At 72.7% G+C, this 13,589-nt stretch overlaps 3 protein-coding genes across 3 annotated transcripts in view; 2 read left to right on the top strand and 1 right to left on the bottom strand.

Moving 5' to 3' along the window:
* Positions 1–2,869: 2,869 nt before the first annotated feature.
* On the top strand, positions 2,870–7,777 carry NCKAP5L (NCK associated protein 5 like; the record flags this gene model as incomplete). Its single annotated transcript, XM_082011744.1, has 11 exons — positions 2,870–2,971; positions 3,421–3,489; positions 3,595–3,633; positions 3,712–3,831; positions 3,918–4,031; positions 4,425–6,166; positions 6,253–6,406; positions 6,495–6,573; positions 6,655–6,948; positions 7,091–7,230; positions 7,352–7,777. The coding sequence occupies 11 exons, from the start codon at positions 2,870–2,872 to the stop codon at positions 7,586–7,588; spliced, it is 3,090 nt and encodes a 1,029-aa protein (XP_081867870.1). The 3' UTR covers positions 7,589–7,777.
* Positions 7,778–8,401: 624 nt separating this feature from the next.
* TMBIM6 (transmembrane BAX inhibitor motif containing 6) lies at positions 8,402–9,978 on the bottom strand. The gene is made up of 9 exons (XM_082011807.1): positions 9,897–9,978; positions 9,691–9,799; positions 9,478–9,598; positions 9,316–9,364; positions 9,146–9,243; positions 8,955–9,034; positions 8,736–8,836; positions 8,585–8,657; positions 8,402–8,473 (listed from the first exon to the last, which is right to left on the bottom strand). Exons 1-9 carry the CDS (start codon positions 9,950–9,952, stop codon positions 8,450–8,452), a joined length of 711 nt encoding a protein of 236 aa, XP_081867933.1. The 5' UTR covers positions 9,953–9,978; the 3' UTR covers positions 8,402–8,449.
* A 2,004-nt stretch (positions 9,979–11,982) lies between these two features.
* The window catches only part of FMNL3 (formin like 3), a gene marked incomplete at both ends in the record, with an annotated part of 10,878 nt that continues 9,271 nt past the window's right edge, over positions 11,983–13,589 (top strand). The window contains 2 exon segments of the mRNA XM_082011787.1: positions 11,983–12,064; positions 12,067–12,128. Of these exon segments, the coding sequence (XP_081867913.1) occupies positions 11,983–12,064; positions 12,067–12,128 (144 nt within the window).

The following is a 13,589-nucleotide window of genomic DNA, read 5'->3' as shown; positions in this document are numbered from 1 at the left end:
CCGCAGCTCGGGGATACCGGCAGCCCCGCGGTGCGGAAGGGGGGTCCCCGCAGTCGCCGGGCACCGGAGCGTGCTGCAGAGGGGGATCCTGTGCCCCGGCAGGTCCCCCCGGCGTGTCCCCGGTGCACCCCGGCTGTCCCCACTGTCCCCGGGCTGTTGTCCCCAGAACAACCCATGTGTCCCCAGCGCATCGCGCCTGTTCCCGGTCTATCCCCGGCGTCCCCTGGCACCCCCAGGCTCCCCGCTGTCCCTGCGGTGTCCCCCACTGTCCTCCATCCTACCCGCCAGTCCGCACTCCCCCCGGTACATCCTGGCTGTCCCCCGTGTGTCTCTGCTGTCCCCACTGTGTCCTGGCTGTCCCCAGTGTCCCCACTGCATCCTACCGTGTCCCTGGTATGTCTCCAGTGTCCCCACTATGTCCTGGCTGTCCCCAGTGTCCCCACTGCATCCTAGTGCGTCCCTGGTACATCCCCTGTGTCCCCACTGTGTCCTGGCTGTCCCCAGTGTCCCCACTGCATCCTGGCTGTCTCTGGCGTGTCTCTGGTGAGTCCCAGCTGTCCTCGATGTGTCCCTGCTACCCAAGGCTGTTTCTCCAGCCCATCCCACTTGTCCCCAGTGCATCCTGGCTGTCCCTGGGTTGTCCCCGCTATCCCCAGTGTGTCCTGGCTGCCCCAAGAGCAGCCCAGCCCCTGCAGCCCAGCAGGGCTGGGGACACTGGTGACTGTCACCCCATCTGGGCTCAGAGTGGGGACCCTGGTGCAGCGCAGGCCAAGGCCAGCACGTCGTGGCCATGCCGTGGGACTGTGGCCCCGGTGCAGGGGACAGCTCCCCACCGCGCTGGCATGTCCACAGCCATGCGGTTTGGGCACGTGCCGTGTCCCCATTGTGCCTGGGGCAGCGGGTGTGAGCGGCCGCTGTCCCTTGGCCCAGGGTGACCGGGGGGGACCAGGGAGGGGGACGTGGGCTCCGGGTGCCCCTGGCTCTGCTGGAGCTGCGTCCCCCTCCCCACAGCGACCCTTGCGCTGCCCCCAAGGGGCCCCCGTGCTGGGGGAGGGGACGGCCGCGCTGTCCATCTGTCGGGCCCCCCCCGGCGGTCCCCCGCCGGCGGGGCTTGGGGGGGCCGCGGGCTGCTCTTCCCCTCCAGACGGAGCCTCACTTCCCCCCGTGACGCAGCTGGAGCCACCGGCCCCGGGGCCGCTTCCTGTGCTGGGGGCAGTGCGAGGGGGGCCCATGGGCCCCACGGGGACCCGCCTGGGTTTGCTGCCGGCCCCATGGGCTGTGGGGGGATGACGGGGACGGCACGCGCGAGGTCCAGCCGTGCATGCCGGCAAGGGCGCGCAGTGCTGCTGTGCACGCTGCCAGCGGGGTCCTGGGGTGCCTGGCCAAGGTCATGCCGCCCATCGGGTTGGGGGTGGCCGGCTGGGGTCTTGGTGGGGAGTCCCACAGCCCCTCTCCATGCCTGTCCCTGCTGTGCCAAGTGGGGCCGCAAATCCCGGTGCCCCAGTTATTTTTGCTGCTCTCGTGTCGGGTGGGAGAAGGCGGCAGAGTTTGCTCTGGGGCCATCCGGTGACCCCCAGTGCTCCCCCCACGGTGCAGCCGTGCGGGGTCCCTGCTGGGGGACAGGGCTGCGCCCCGACCTCTCCTGCTTCCAGTGACCTCCCTCGTGGCCTCTGCCCCCGTCACCCCAGACCCTCGGTTTGTCCCCTCCGGTTCCCGCAGTGCTGCTGAAGCCCCCCACCGGGGCACCGGGCGTTGCCACCGTCATGTCCGGGTGAGCCGGGGCCGCGTGGCCCCTCGTGAACCCCGACCCCTGCCTGGCTTGTGGGGTGCAGGGTGGGGGCCCTGGCCTGCGGCCACACACGGCTCCGTGCCCAGAGCCCCGGGGGCCACCCCGAAGAGTGTCCAGGGCTCCCGGGGGTCCCTCTCCAAAGGGTGCTGGGTGTCCGCGGGGAGTCCCTCTCCGTGGGGTGCCCTGTGTCCCCGGAGGTGCCCGGTGCCACATGGGGATTCCCCGTGTCCCGGTGCCACCTCTCCCGGGGGTCCCCGGTGCCCCGGATCCCCGCTGCTCCCTGCCCGGGGCTGGCGCTGGCGGAGCCGCGTACCGGGGGCGGTGGCGGCCCCGGCTCCTCCCCGGCCGCGGCGGGAAGGCGGAGCCGGGCCGCCGCCGCCTCCCAACAATAGCGCGGCCGGGCCGGGCCGGGATGGAGACGCCGCCGCCGCCCGGACCGGCCCCGGGGCCGCGCTGAGCGGGGACGGGCGGCGCCGCCGGGAGCCCGGGCGTGAGTGCGCGGCGGGGGCGCGGGGGGGAACCGGGCCGGTGCGCGGGGCCGGGGCCGGTGCTCGGGGCCGGCCCCTGCTCCGGCGCCCTCGGGGCGAGCGGCGCGGGGAGGCACCGGCGGCGGGGGGAGCCCTGGGGGAAGTGGGGTGTGCGGCACGGGGACTAGAGCCGGGGGGGACCCCTCTGCACCCCGGGGGTCCTGTGTACCGGGTGCTGTGAGTTCCGGTGCCCCGGGGCCGGTCCTGGGGGTGCTGTTGCATCCCCGTGCCCCGGGGTCGGTCCCGCGGTCTCTGCGCACCCCGGGAAGGGGCGGGGAGGCGGGGCTGGGCTGCAGGAGGGGTCCCTGTGGCTCGGGGGGCCGGGGCCGGTGTGGTTGGGGCTCAGCCCCGGGGGTCCCCGAGGCTCCGTCCCCCCCACTCAGCCCCGTTCTGCCCCGCAGGTGACACCGCGGCGGGACGGGGCTGGGGACGTCCCGAGCGAGGTAACGGGAATCAGGGCTGCCCAGGGCCTGGAAGTGCTGCGGGCCAGGGGTGACACTGGCCAGGGGCCAGCGGGGACCCCGGCCTGACCTGCGTCCCCCGGCAGCCAGCGATGTCGGAGAGCGTGGCCGAGGCGCCAGGAGACGGGAGCCCCGCGGCGCTCGGCGAGACGGGCACCAGCCATGAGCTACTGCAGCGGCTGCGGGAGCTGGAGGTACGGCGGGGGCCGGCGGCCGACGCCACTGAGAGCTGGGACCACTGGGCAGCTGTGGCTGGTGCCACTAGGCAGCCGTGGCCACCAGGAATGAGGGCCACCAGGACACCCATGGCCACCAGGCAGCCATGGCCATTGCCTTCGGGCAGCTGTGGCCCGTGCCACCAGGCAGCCATGGACACTGTGCAGCCGTGGCCACTGCCACCGTTCCGCTAAGAGGCAGCCGTGGCCGGTGCCATGGAGCCAGCAGCCCAGACACCATGGTGGGGGCCAGCACTTTCCTGCTTTCCATGGCCCTCACATGTCACCGCTTCTGGAGCAGCCCTGTCCCTGCAGGCGTGGCCCTGGGTCCCACCAGGCGGAGGAGGGGTCCCCTGGGTGCCCGGGGGGGGTCCAGGTGCCTGGGCCCCTCTGTCGTGTCCCCTGAGCCGTCCCCACTCTGTCCCCAGGCGGAGAACTCGGCCCTGGCCCAGGCCAACGAGAACCAGCGGGAGACGTACGAGCGCTGCCTGGACGAGGTACCGGGGAGGGGGCACGTGGGACACACGTGCACACGCGTGTGCCGGGGCGCGGGGCTGCGTGTGTCCTCGCGCCCCACCCAGGCCCCCCCCTCTGCTCCCCAGGTCGCCAACCACGTGGTGCAGGCGCTGCTCAACCAAAAGGTGGGTGTTAGGGGGCGGCGGGGGGCTGGGGCAGGCCTGGGGGGGCCCGGCTGACCCCCTGCCCCCCGCCGCGGTCAGGACCTGCGTGAGGAATGCATCAAGCTGAAGAAACGGGTCTTCGACCTGGAGCGCCAGAACCAGGCGCTGAGCGACCTCTTCCAGCAGAAGCTGCAGCTCTCGGCCGGATCCCTGCCCCAGGTGCGGCCGGGGCTGCGTCGGTGCTGGGGGGGGTCACGGGACAGACACCCCCCCCAGGCTTAACCCGGGGTCTCCCTCCTCTCCAGCTGCCGCCGCACCCAGTGCCGCTGGCCCCGGACGCCCCGGCCAGCCCCCAGCCGGGCTCTGCCGAGCAGCCGCCCGCCCCACTGCCCCCCGGCCGCTGCATCCCCCTGCCAGAGGTGGGTACGCGCGTCTCCGACCCCCCCTGCCCTGGGTTCCCCCCCCTGGGCTGTGGCACCCCTCAAGCTCATGCTGTTCCCCTTTCCAAGTCGGCGGTGTCCGAGGCCCGTGGTACCCCGCTTCCAGGGCCGGCGGCGTCCCCCTCCCCTGGATCCACAGCGTCCCCGTCCCTGAGCATGTGGCATCGCCCTTTCCAAGCCTGCCTGCGGTCTCCCTGTCCTGACCCCTCTGCGTCCCCATCCCAAACCCTGCTGCGTCCCTCTCCTCGTCCCATTCCACCCGTGGTGGCCCCAGGACGTCCCCCTCTCCCAGCCCCACCACATCAGCCCCAGCACAGTGCCATGGGGCTTGGCGCCGGCTGCCCATGGGGTAACAGTGCGCGGTCCCCGCAGGTGACCCCATCGGTGCCATCGGGCAGCCCCGGGCTCAGCCCCGGTGCCCCCACCCTGGACGCCCTCTCCCCCTTCTTCAAGAAGAAAGCCCAGATCCTGGAGGTGCTGCGCAAGCTGGAGGAGACGGACCCGCTGCTGGGCCCCCCCCCGGCCTCCCCCGGCTCCCCCGACCCCTGCGCTGCCCCGGGCTGGCCCCCCTGCCCGCTGCGGGGGCCGGGGGCTGCCGGGGGGTGGCGGGGGGCCGAGAGCAGCCCCTGCTCCTCGCCGGAGGAGGCCGCGCCGCCGCGGGGGGCCCTGCTCAGCGCCTTGGCCGAGCGGCTGCTGCGGGGCGAGGGGGGGTGCTGCCGGCGCAACGGTGAAGCCCCCGGGGGCCCCCCCAGGCAGCGGCGTGGCGAGCACCCCGCTTTTCTAGGGCTCTACGCCCCAGGCGAGGAGAGCCCCGAGGGAGGCTTCACCCCGCTCTCGCCTGTCAGCGGAGGCAACCCCCTCCCCTCGCCCCCCAAGGTGCTCAAGCTGCCGCCCCCCCCCGGGGTGCTGCGCCTCAGCCCCCAGCTTGCTCGCGCCTCCAAGATCCCCTGCCGCAGCGGCAACCCCGAGGCCTCGCCGGCGCTCAGCCGCCGTGCGTCCCCTGATGCCCCCCCGGAGCCCGGCTCCCCCGAGCCCCCCACCTTCCCCCCGCCCTGTGCCTACGATGCAGCTGAGCAGCTCCCTGGGCCACCGGGACCCCCTACCAGTGGGGAACGGGTGGCCGCCTCTCCCCCCAGCACCCACCGCAGCACGGGGGGCTCGGCCCCTTCCCGCCGCCCCGGCAAGAAGCCCCCCGAGCCGGGCTACCTGCCCTTCAAGGAGCGCCTGGCCGCCCTGGGCAAGCTGCGGGGGGCTGAGGGCCGTGAGCCCCCTGGCCCAGGGCGGCCCGAGCGAGGCCATGGGGCTGAGCCGCGGCCCCCACCCCGGGGGGGATTGGGGGGCAGCCTGAAGCACCCCGAGCCGGCACACGGCGGGGAGCCCCTGGCCCGCTGCTACTCCTCTAGCTCCATGGGTGAGCCTGGCAAGGCGGGGGGCAAGGGGCGCCCTGCCGGCGGCAGGACCCCACCGCGGGCCCCCCCAGCACCCCCCACCAAGGCCACCCGCAGCCCCCACGGCAGCCCCACCAAGCTGCCCACCAAGGCGGGTGCCGGCAAAGCTGGGATGCCGCGGGGCGAGGAGCCGGCAGGCGCCAAGGCGGCGGGGGTCCCCCGCAAAACGCTGCCGGCCCCCGAGCCCCCCGGCACGGGGCCGCCGCCGGGCGCCGCTGGGCACTCGGCCATCGAGGAGAAGGTGATGAAGGGCATCGAGGAGAACGTGCTGCGGCTGCAGGGGCAGGAGCGGGCGCCGGTGGGCGAAGCCAAGGGGAAGGCGGCCGGCGGCTTGGCCAGCTGGTTCGGGCTGCGCCGGAGCAAGCTGCCGGCACTGAGCCGTCGCGGCGATGGCGGCCGGGGCCGGGAGTGGGCCGGGACGCCGGCTCCCCTACGCCGCGAGGTCAAGTTGGCCGCCCGCAAGCTGGAAGCCGAGAGCCTCAACATCTCGAAGCTGATGGAGAAGGCGGAGGACCTGCGCAAGGCGCTGCGGGAGGAGCACGCCTTCCTGCAGGGGCTGGCGCTGGAGAAGGGGCGCCCGCGCGGGCCCCCCCGTGGCCCCGGCCACCTCCCGGTGATGTACCAGGAGGTGACGGCCGAGACCTTCATGCAGCAGCTGCTCGACAGGTCAGCGGTGGCCCGGGAGGGGGGAAATGGGGGTGAGGGGTGGTGGGTGCCCCCCCCAGCCCCCCCTGACACGGCGTCGTCCCCAGGGTGGACGGGAAGGACGTGCCCTACGAGAGCCGCCTGGAGCACAAGCGGGAGCTGTGCGACCTCCGGCAGGTTCCCCCCGACGCCAAAGACCCCCGGCTCTGCCGGCCGCCCCGCAACGGCATCGTGGGACACCTGCGGGACCCCCCTGACAAGGTGAGGACCCCCCCCCATCGCCACCACCGGCTGCGCACCCCCCGCTGGGGGGGACCCCGTGGCCGCTCACCCTCCGCAGCCCCCACAGGTGCCGGACGTGGGGCTCCGGGACGAGCTGCCATCGGATGAGAGCTTGTCGGAGTCGGGGACGTCGCAGCACTTCGCCGGTGAGGGGGTGCCAGGGGGATGCAGCGGGAAGGGGGGCACCGGGGTGGAACCCCAGCGCTGACGCTTCCCTGTGCCGGCAGCCTGCGGGTCGCTGACGCGGACGCTGGACAGTGGGATCGGGACCTTCCCGCCCCCTGACTACAGTGGGGTCCCCACCAAGAGCACCCCGAAACCACGGGGACGCCCTGAGCCTCTGCCTGGCGCCGTGCCGGCACGGCCACCCGCCATCACCAAAGCACCGCGCAAGGCCCGGACGTTGGAGCGGGAGGTGCCCAGCGCGGAGGAGCTGCTGGTGGCCGGCAAACACCGGAGCGCCCCAGCATGCCGGCCCCCGGCCCCTGCCGGCCCGCACGGCCACCACACCGGTCCCCAAGGTCGGTGTCCCACTCCGGCACGCAAGGCCCCACCGATGGTGCCGGGTGTGCTCCCACTCTTGTGTGAGGTGCCACAGGGGCTCGGCCCCCCCTGGCGGGGGGGCCCTGCAGGCCAGCACTGACCCCCAAGTTTTCCCCGCAGATGCCGGCGATGATGCCGGGAAGCCGCGCCGCGTCCAGCAGAGCAAGAACTGGACCTTCCCCAATGCCAAAGCCTGCGGCACCGCTGACCCCTTCCTCTGCCCCCCCGGGGGGCTGGAGGGGCTGCACCGTCCCGCACTGGTAAGGGGGGGCCGGGGAGGGGGACCACCGGGGACACCATGCCAGCCCTGGGGTGTTATTTAGCACTGGCGGGGTGCCGGGGGCACAGCGAGCCCCCCCTCACCACGCTGCCCCTCCCCAGGCACCCGTGTGCAGCCCGGCAGGGCGTCGAGGGGCGTCCCCAGAGGCCCCCCCGCCGCTGCCCCCCACCCTGAGCGCCAGCAGCAGCCGGACGCCCAGCGCCTCGGACGTGGGAGACGAGGGCAGCACGGAGGCCCGGTCGCGGGATGGGGGGCACGGCCCCCCGGGGCTGGAGCACTCCGAGTCGCTCAGCGACTCGCTCTACGACAGCCTCTCCTCCTGCGGCAGCCAGGGCTGAGCCCCCCCGGCCGCACTCGCACGTCTTCCGCCCCCCAGCCCGCTGCCCCCCGCTCCCAGTCTGGGGGTGCTGCCTGGGCTGGGGGGTCCCGGTGCCCGTCCTCCCCTGCCCCGTGCCCGGCTTTCTCCGATGGTGCTATCGCAGTGTACAGCCCCCGCCGCCGGGTTTTTAACTCAATAAAGCCGCCCTCCCCCGGTTTATTTATATACGTTCTCGTGGAGCCGCTGTCGTCTCTGCCTGGGCCGCATCCTGCCCGCGGGAGGGAGGCAGCGAGCGGGCCGAGAGGTTGGGTCTGAGCGTTTTATTGAATCATCCCGGTGTACAAACGGGCGACAGTGGGATCGGGAGAGCCGGGAACCCAAATACGTCGTCCCCGCCAGCCGGCTCGCCCAGCCGATGGGTTTCTTTTCTGTTGTTTTTCTTGACACTGGTGCGAAAGGAGAAGCTCCTCCGCCGAATTTGGCTTCAGGGGGTCCCACCACCCCCCTCCCAGCTGGCAGGGGGGTCCACGGCTGCCCAGGTGGGGGGAAAATGCCCCAGCTCCGCCCGCAAGGTGCAGCGGGGACGTGTTGCCCGCAGGGCCGGGGAAAAGCCTCACGGAAAGCTCAGGCCTCGGCGATAGCCACGAGGGCCGCAGGCTCTGGGGGGGCAGCCAGGCCAGGGATGGGGGGAGCCGAACTCCAGCAGGATCCACAAACCGGCCCGTTTCTAATCAAAGAAAAGCTAAACGAGAGAAAAAACCCACAAGGTGCGAAAGCTTCTGGGCTGCTTTTCATTGGCAGCAAAGCGCAACCCCTTTAATGAATCGGAGAAGGGACGGGGATGGGGACGGGGACAGCTCCACCTCGGCCCGGAGCTGCTTCACTTCTTCTCTTTCTTCTTGTTCTGCAAGAGGAGAGGCAGCCGGTCACGGCCAGGGCTGTGGCCCCCGTCCCCCACCCTGCCGAGGGGCAGGTTTGCCCCCCCCCCGGCCCTGCCCTGGGGTCCATCACCCACCTCGGTCATGCCCAGGATCATCAGGAGCTCCCGGAAAATGTTGACGAAGTCGAGGAAGAGATCGACGCAGTGCCTGCAGGGACAGAGCGGCGTGCTCAGGGACGCCCAGCCCTTCCTGTTCCCTCCGTCCCCCCCCATCCCCGGCACCCACCAGATGTAATCCTTGTCCCCACTCTCCGCCTTCTCGATGATGAGCTGCGTGTCGAAGAGCACGAAGCCGCACATGATCATCAGCCCCAGGTAGAGGTTGGCCTGCGGGAGGGAGAGGGGACGTTAGATGAGGACAGGCCTGTGTTGGTGTCACGAGCTGACGTCCGTCCATCAGTCTGTCCGTCCTCCATGGGGTCCCGGCAGAGAGGAGTGGACTCACTGTGAAGAGCCAAGTGGATCCCACAAACGCATTAACCACAGAGGAGAGAAGCATCAGGGTGAGGCCGGAGAGCAGGAAACCTGCGGAGAGAGAGCAGGGAGTCAGGCCTGGTCCCGGCCCGCCATGGGGTGCCCCCGACCCCGTGCAGGGAGCCCCCAGCCCCCCGTGGGTTCCTCCCTGGCCCCTCTCACCTCCCAAGTAGAGGAAGCTGCGGCGCCGGGCGTACAGGGCACTCAGCGAGAAGCAGGCGAAGATGGCGGCGGTGCCCAGGAAGGCGGTGGGGATGATGCTAGGAGAGAGGAGAGGGGGTAAAGGGGGCCGGGGGGCGGCGGGGGGCGGCTGGGGGGTGTCACGCTCCTACCTGGGGTTGATGGAGATGCACATTTCCAGGAGGGGCCCCAGGTTGATGCCTGGGAGGACAGAGCAGGGTGTCACCAGAGCCGGTCGGCGCTGGGTCGGGGCCCTCGTCCCCCCAGGGCTTGGGGTCCCGTGGGACGCGGGAGGGTCCCTGGTGCCCACCTACCTGTCAGGAAGGCGAAGCCGGCCAGCATCCCCAGCCTCTTCTGCTCTGTCTCCCGGCTGTGCGGGGTGGCCGTCAGCCAGATCATCAGTCCCAGGGCGCCCAGGCCGGTCAGGAGGCTGAACTGCGGGGTGAGAGGCAGGTAGGGGCCCAGCGTTGCCTTGCTGGAGGGGTGCAAGCACAGGGGCCACCCGTGGCACCCCAAAGGCCCCTCACCTGGAAGAGGTGGGTCACCACATTGATGTAGGCCCCTGCAGCTGCCACGAACATGCAGAGGGCGAAGCTGGCGTAGACCCTCTTCAGGTGCTCCTGGGTGGAGGCCGAGCTGCAGGCAAGGGGGCAGCAGTGAGGCTGGGGAGGAGGCTGGCAGAGCCCCCGTGAGCCCCCCTACTCGAGCCCAGTCTGCCTGAGGCGTTACTCACATGTGGGAGAACTTGAACAGGGCGTCAAAGTTGATGTTTCGGTCAAAAACGTTCATGGCGCCGGGTTGGGAGTGGGCCCACCGGCCGCTTCACAGAGGTGCAAGCTGCAAGGGGGGAGGGGTGTCAGGGGGATGCCGGAGCCCTCCCGTGCTCCCAAAGCTCCTGCCACACGGCAGAGGAGCTCCACAGGAGCTGAGGACCTGCCTGTCCCATGCAGAGCGAGTGGCAGGAGCTGCAGGCTGCTTAGGATCCACCGCACTCTGCGCTGGCTGGGCGTGCGGAACCCTCCTCGCCCAGCTGGTGCAAGCGTTGTGGGCTGTTGCGAGACCGGGGCTGCCCCTGGGGAGGCCCCGACCCCACGGGAGCGCTGCCGGCAGCTGGAAAACGTCTTTGTGCCAGGCTACTATTAGCGCCCATAATGACATCCCCAGACGAGGCTCTGGCAGCATGAGGCATCCTGCAGGGCCTCCTTCCTTCTCCTCACCCCTTCCCTCTCCAGCCCCTCCGCCAGCGCCTGGTCCGGCAGGCTCGGCCGGTGCTATTTACCCTGGCCCCTGCGGGCGCCCAACCAGCCCAGCAAGTGACACAAGCTGCCTGTCCCCGAGGGGCAGAGGGGGCGAACAGGCTGGGGCAGCCGGAGCCCAAGGGGCTGCAGGGCTGTCAACCGGCCGCACCAGTGGAGGGCACGGACTAGGGTCTCCTCCTGGCACACCTGCACAGGCCCCAGCACCCACTGGCCTTGTCCAGGGCTGCACTGGTTTCGCCCCAGCACCGGGACAGCGAGAGATGAGTTGTCACTAGGCTGGTGCCACCATGCCAATGGGGACCTCCTGGCTCGGCCCCACAGCTCACAGTGGGGCAGAACCAGAGGTTGCTGCCCTGTGGCCTCACTGGGGGTTGCGCAAGGCAATGGGGAAGCTGTCTCTGCACAGGGTGTGGCAGCTGCAGAGGTGTGTGACAGCCTCCCCGCGGCACGGCGGGCGGCTGTGACAGCGAGTTTTGTCAGGCTGGGCCCGGCCTCCTTGTGGAGGCGACAGCAGGTGGGTCCCGGTTCCCAGGACGGCAGAAGGATCCAGGCCTCCCGCACCAGGGCCAGGGAGCCGGGACAGAGGCCCTTCTTTCGCCTGCTGCCAGCGACTGAGCCAGGCCGGAGCCGTTTCGGTTTCACTGGTGACGTCCCCGATCGGTGGCCCGAGGGCGGCGGCTGAGCACTGTCGTCAATGGGTAACCGGCACCGCCGCTGCTGGGCGACCTTTACCCACCGGCCCTGGCCCCGGCGCTGTCCCGGGCCCGCCGGCAGCCACCCGCTTCGCCGGCGGCCCCTCCGAGGGGGCTCCCCCCGGATCCCACCCTGCTGCATCCCCCGGGGACCAGACAGAGCCCCCACGGGGGTCCGGACCCGCGTGTACCAACCCCCCCCGGCCCCCAGGAGCGAGGCCTGGGGGTGGGGCAGGAGCTGCCCAGGCCGGGGCCCTCCGGGGTGAGGTCTGATGGGGCGGTGGGGGCTGCCCGAGGCCCGCAGCTGCCACCAGGGCCCCGGGAGGCGGCGGGGACCCCCGAGGCCGGGCCGGGCCCCCCCGCCGCCGCGCTCCCCCCGGCCCTCACCTGCGCGGCGCTCCGCCGTCCGTGCCAGGCCTCGAACGGTCCCCACTCCTCCACGCCCCCGGCCCTCATTGGCCGGCGCGCCGAGGAGGCCCGCCCTTCTCCTCGTTCTATTGGCCCACAGCCACAACCCGGTCCCGGGAGGGGCGAGCCGCCGCCGCCGCCCATTGGCAGCCGGCCGCGCCCGAGCACCGCCGTTGGCCAGGCGCCCCCTCCTCCGCACAGAAGCGCGACGTTCATTGGCCGCTGTGGCCCGGGGCCAAGCCAATTGGCACATCCCGCTCGCTCCCTTCCCGTGGGCGCCCCCCAGTGGCGCCACCACCCTTCCGCACCTCGGCGCCCCCTGGCGGCTCCGTCGCGGAGCCACGGGCAGGCCGGCGGGGCGGGGCCGGGCGGGGCGAGCGGGGCGGGCCGGGAGGCGGCGGCGGCGGCCGGACGCGACGGGCTGAGCCTCCCCCGCCGCCCCCCGGTGCCTGGGCCGGGGATGGGGAACGTGGAGAGCGCGGACGGGGAGGCGCTGCCCCGGGGCCCGGGAGCGGCGGCGGCCCCGGGCTGCCCCGGGCTGCTTGCCCCGGCAAGATGCCGATGCCGGAGCCCTGCGAGCTGGAGGAGCGCTTCGCGCTGGTGCTGGTGAGAGACAGACCCCCGCCGCGGCCCCGGCCGCCCGCTGCTCCCCTCCGGTTGCCGGTGCGACCCCCCCGCGGTGCGCTGCCCCCCGTGCTCCGTCCCTGCTCCCGCTGCGCCTCCTCCGGGTCCCTCTGCGCTCTCCCGGTCCGTCCCTACCCGGGACCCCTCCCGCTGCGTCCTCCCGGGCCGGGCGCGCCCTGCCGCCGCGCTCCCCTCCCGGTGTCCGGCTGTGGGCGGGCGGGCCAGCACCACCGGGGGCGGTACCGGCGCCCGGAGGAGCGGGGAGCGGGCAGGGAGCGCCGGTGCGCGCGGGGCCGGGCAGTGCCCGCGGGGCCGGGAGTAGCCGCGGGGGAAATCCGTCCAGGGATAGCCCCGGGGGTGACGCCACTCCCGGTGCCACCGGAGGGGGGGGGCCCTTCGGCCCCGGGACTTTTTGACCCGGGAAAGTCCCACCGAGGCGGCACACGAGGCTGGCACGGGTCCTCCGGCGGTGCGGGGTCCCCGGGGGTGCCCTGCGGGGTCCCCGGTGCGCTGTCACAGCCGGGGCGGTGGCCTTCCCGCAGCGGTCACCAGCCAAGGCTGCGGTGCCGTCCTGTTACCGGCCCACGGCTCGGTGGTGACCCCGTCCCCATAGTGTGACCCGGTGTCATCAGGACCACCGGTGCCATGGGGGCCACCAGCCCTTGGCTCGTGGCACAGCGGGGTGGCCTGTCCGCAGTGCTGGCGATGGGTTTCTTTGGTGGGTGGGGGGACACGACACCGGCCGGGGGTGACTCCCGGGACACACGTCCCCCAACGGCCGGCACCGCCATCCCGGTGGTGGCCGTAGCCAGCGGAAGCTGCATCCGGGCAGGAAATGCCAAATGTGGCCCCGTGGGGCTCTGGGAACTGGAACCAGGGGGTACCAGGGGGGACACCGGCACCCCAGCGTGGGACTGTCCTACCGGTGCCCAGTGGCACCCGCCCATGGGGCCATCGCCCGTCCCCGCGTCCCACGCGGGGCGGATGCAGCATCTGGTCCTGGCAGGGCCGGCGGTGGGGGGGGACGCATCCTGCCTGACGACACTGGGAGGGGGCCGGATTTTGGGGGTGACGGCACTGGGTTCCCCCGGTGCCGCCACCCTCAAAATCCGTCCCCCTCCCGGCATCGGCTGGTGCCATCCCAGCTACTGCCGGGGAGGAAAATATTTCATCATGTGATGGAGCCGCAGCGCCAGCGGCCCCCGAATGGGCAGGATCCATCCCCGGGCGTCCCCCGAACCCGGGGGTGGGTTCCAGCCCTGGTTGCCCCAGGTCTCCAAGGCGGGGGGGGCTCAGTCCCCGGCAGCCGGGGTGGGGGTCCTCGGTGGGGGGGGGGTGGTGGAGGAAGTGCCCGGCCGGGAGCGGCCCCGCTCCCGCCACAAAGGCAGGAAGCCGAGCGGCGGGAACGCCGGCGAGGGCGGCTGCGCTTCAAAGCCCCCCAGT

The sequence above is a fragment of the Phaethon aethereus genome (genome assembly GCF_964289735.1).
Source record: "Phaethon aethereus genome assembly, chromosome: 29".
Lineage (NCBI taxonomy): Eukaryota > Metazoa > Chordata > Aves > Phaethontiformes > Phaethontidae > Phaethon > Phaethon aethereus.
Note: the sequence above shows the minus strand (reverse complement) of the source record. Positions and strands in the feature narration are given on the sequence as shown.

Coding starts and splice junctions, on each gene's coding strand:
- TMBIM6 (XM_082011807.1), bottom strand. CDS start 9,952: ATGAACGTTTTTGACCGAAACATCAACTTTGACGCCCTGTTCAAGTTC. Junction 9,365..9,477: donor CGGCTTCGCCTTCCTGACAG/GTAGGTGGGCAC, acceptor CTGTCCTCCCAG/GCATCAACCTGGGGCCCCTC. Junction 8,837..8,954: donor GATCCACTTGGCTCTTCACA/GTGAGTCCACTC, acceptor TCCCTCCCGCAG/GCCAACCTCTACCTGGGGCT.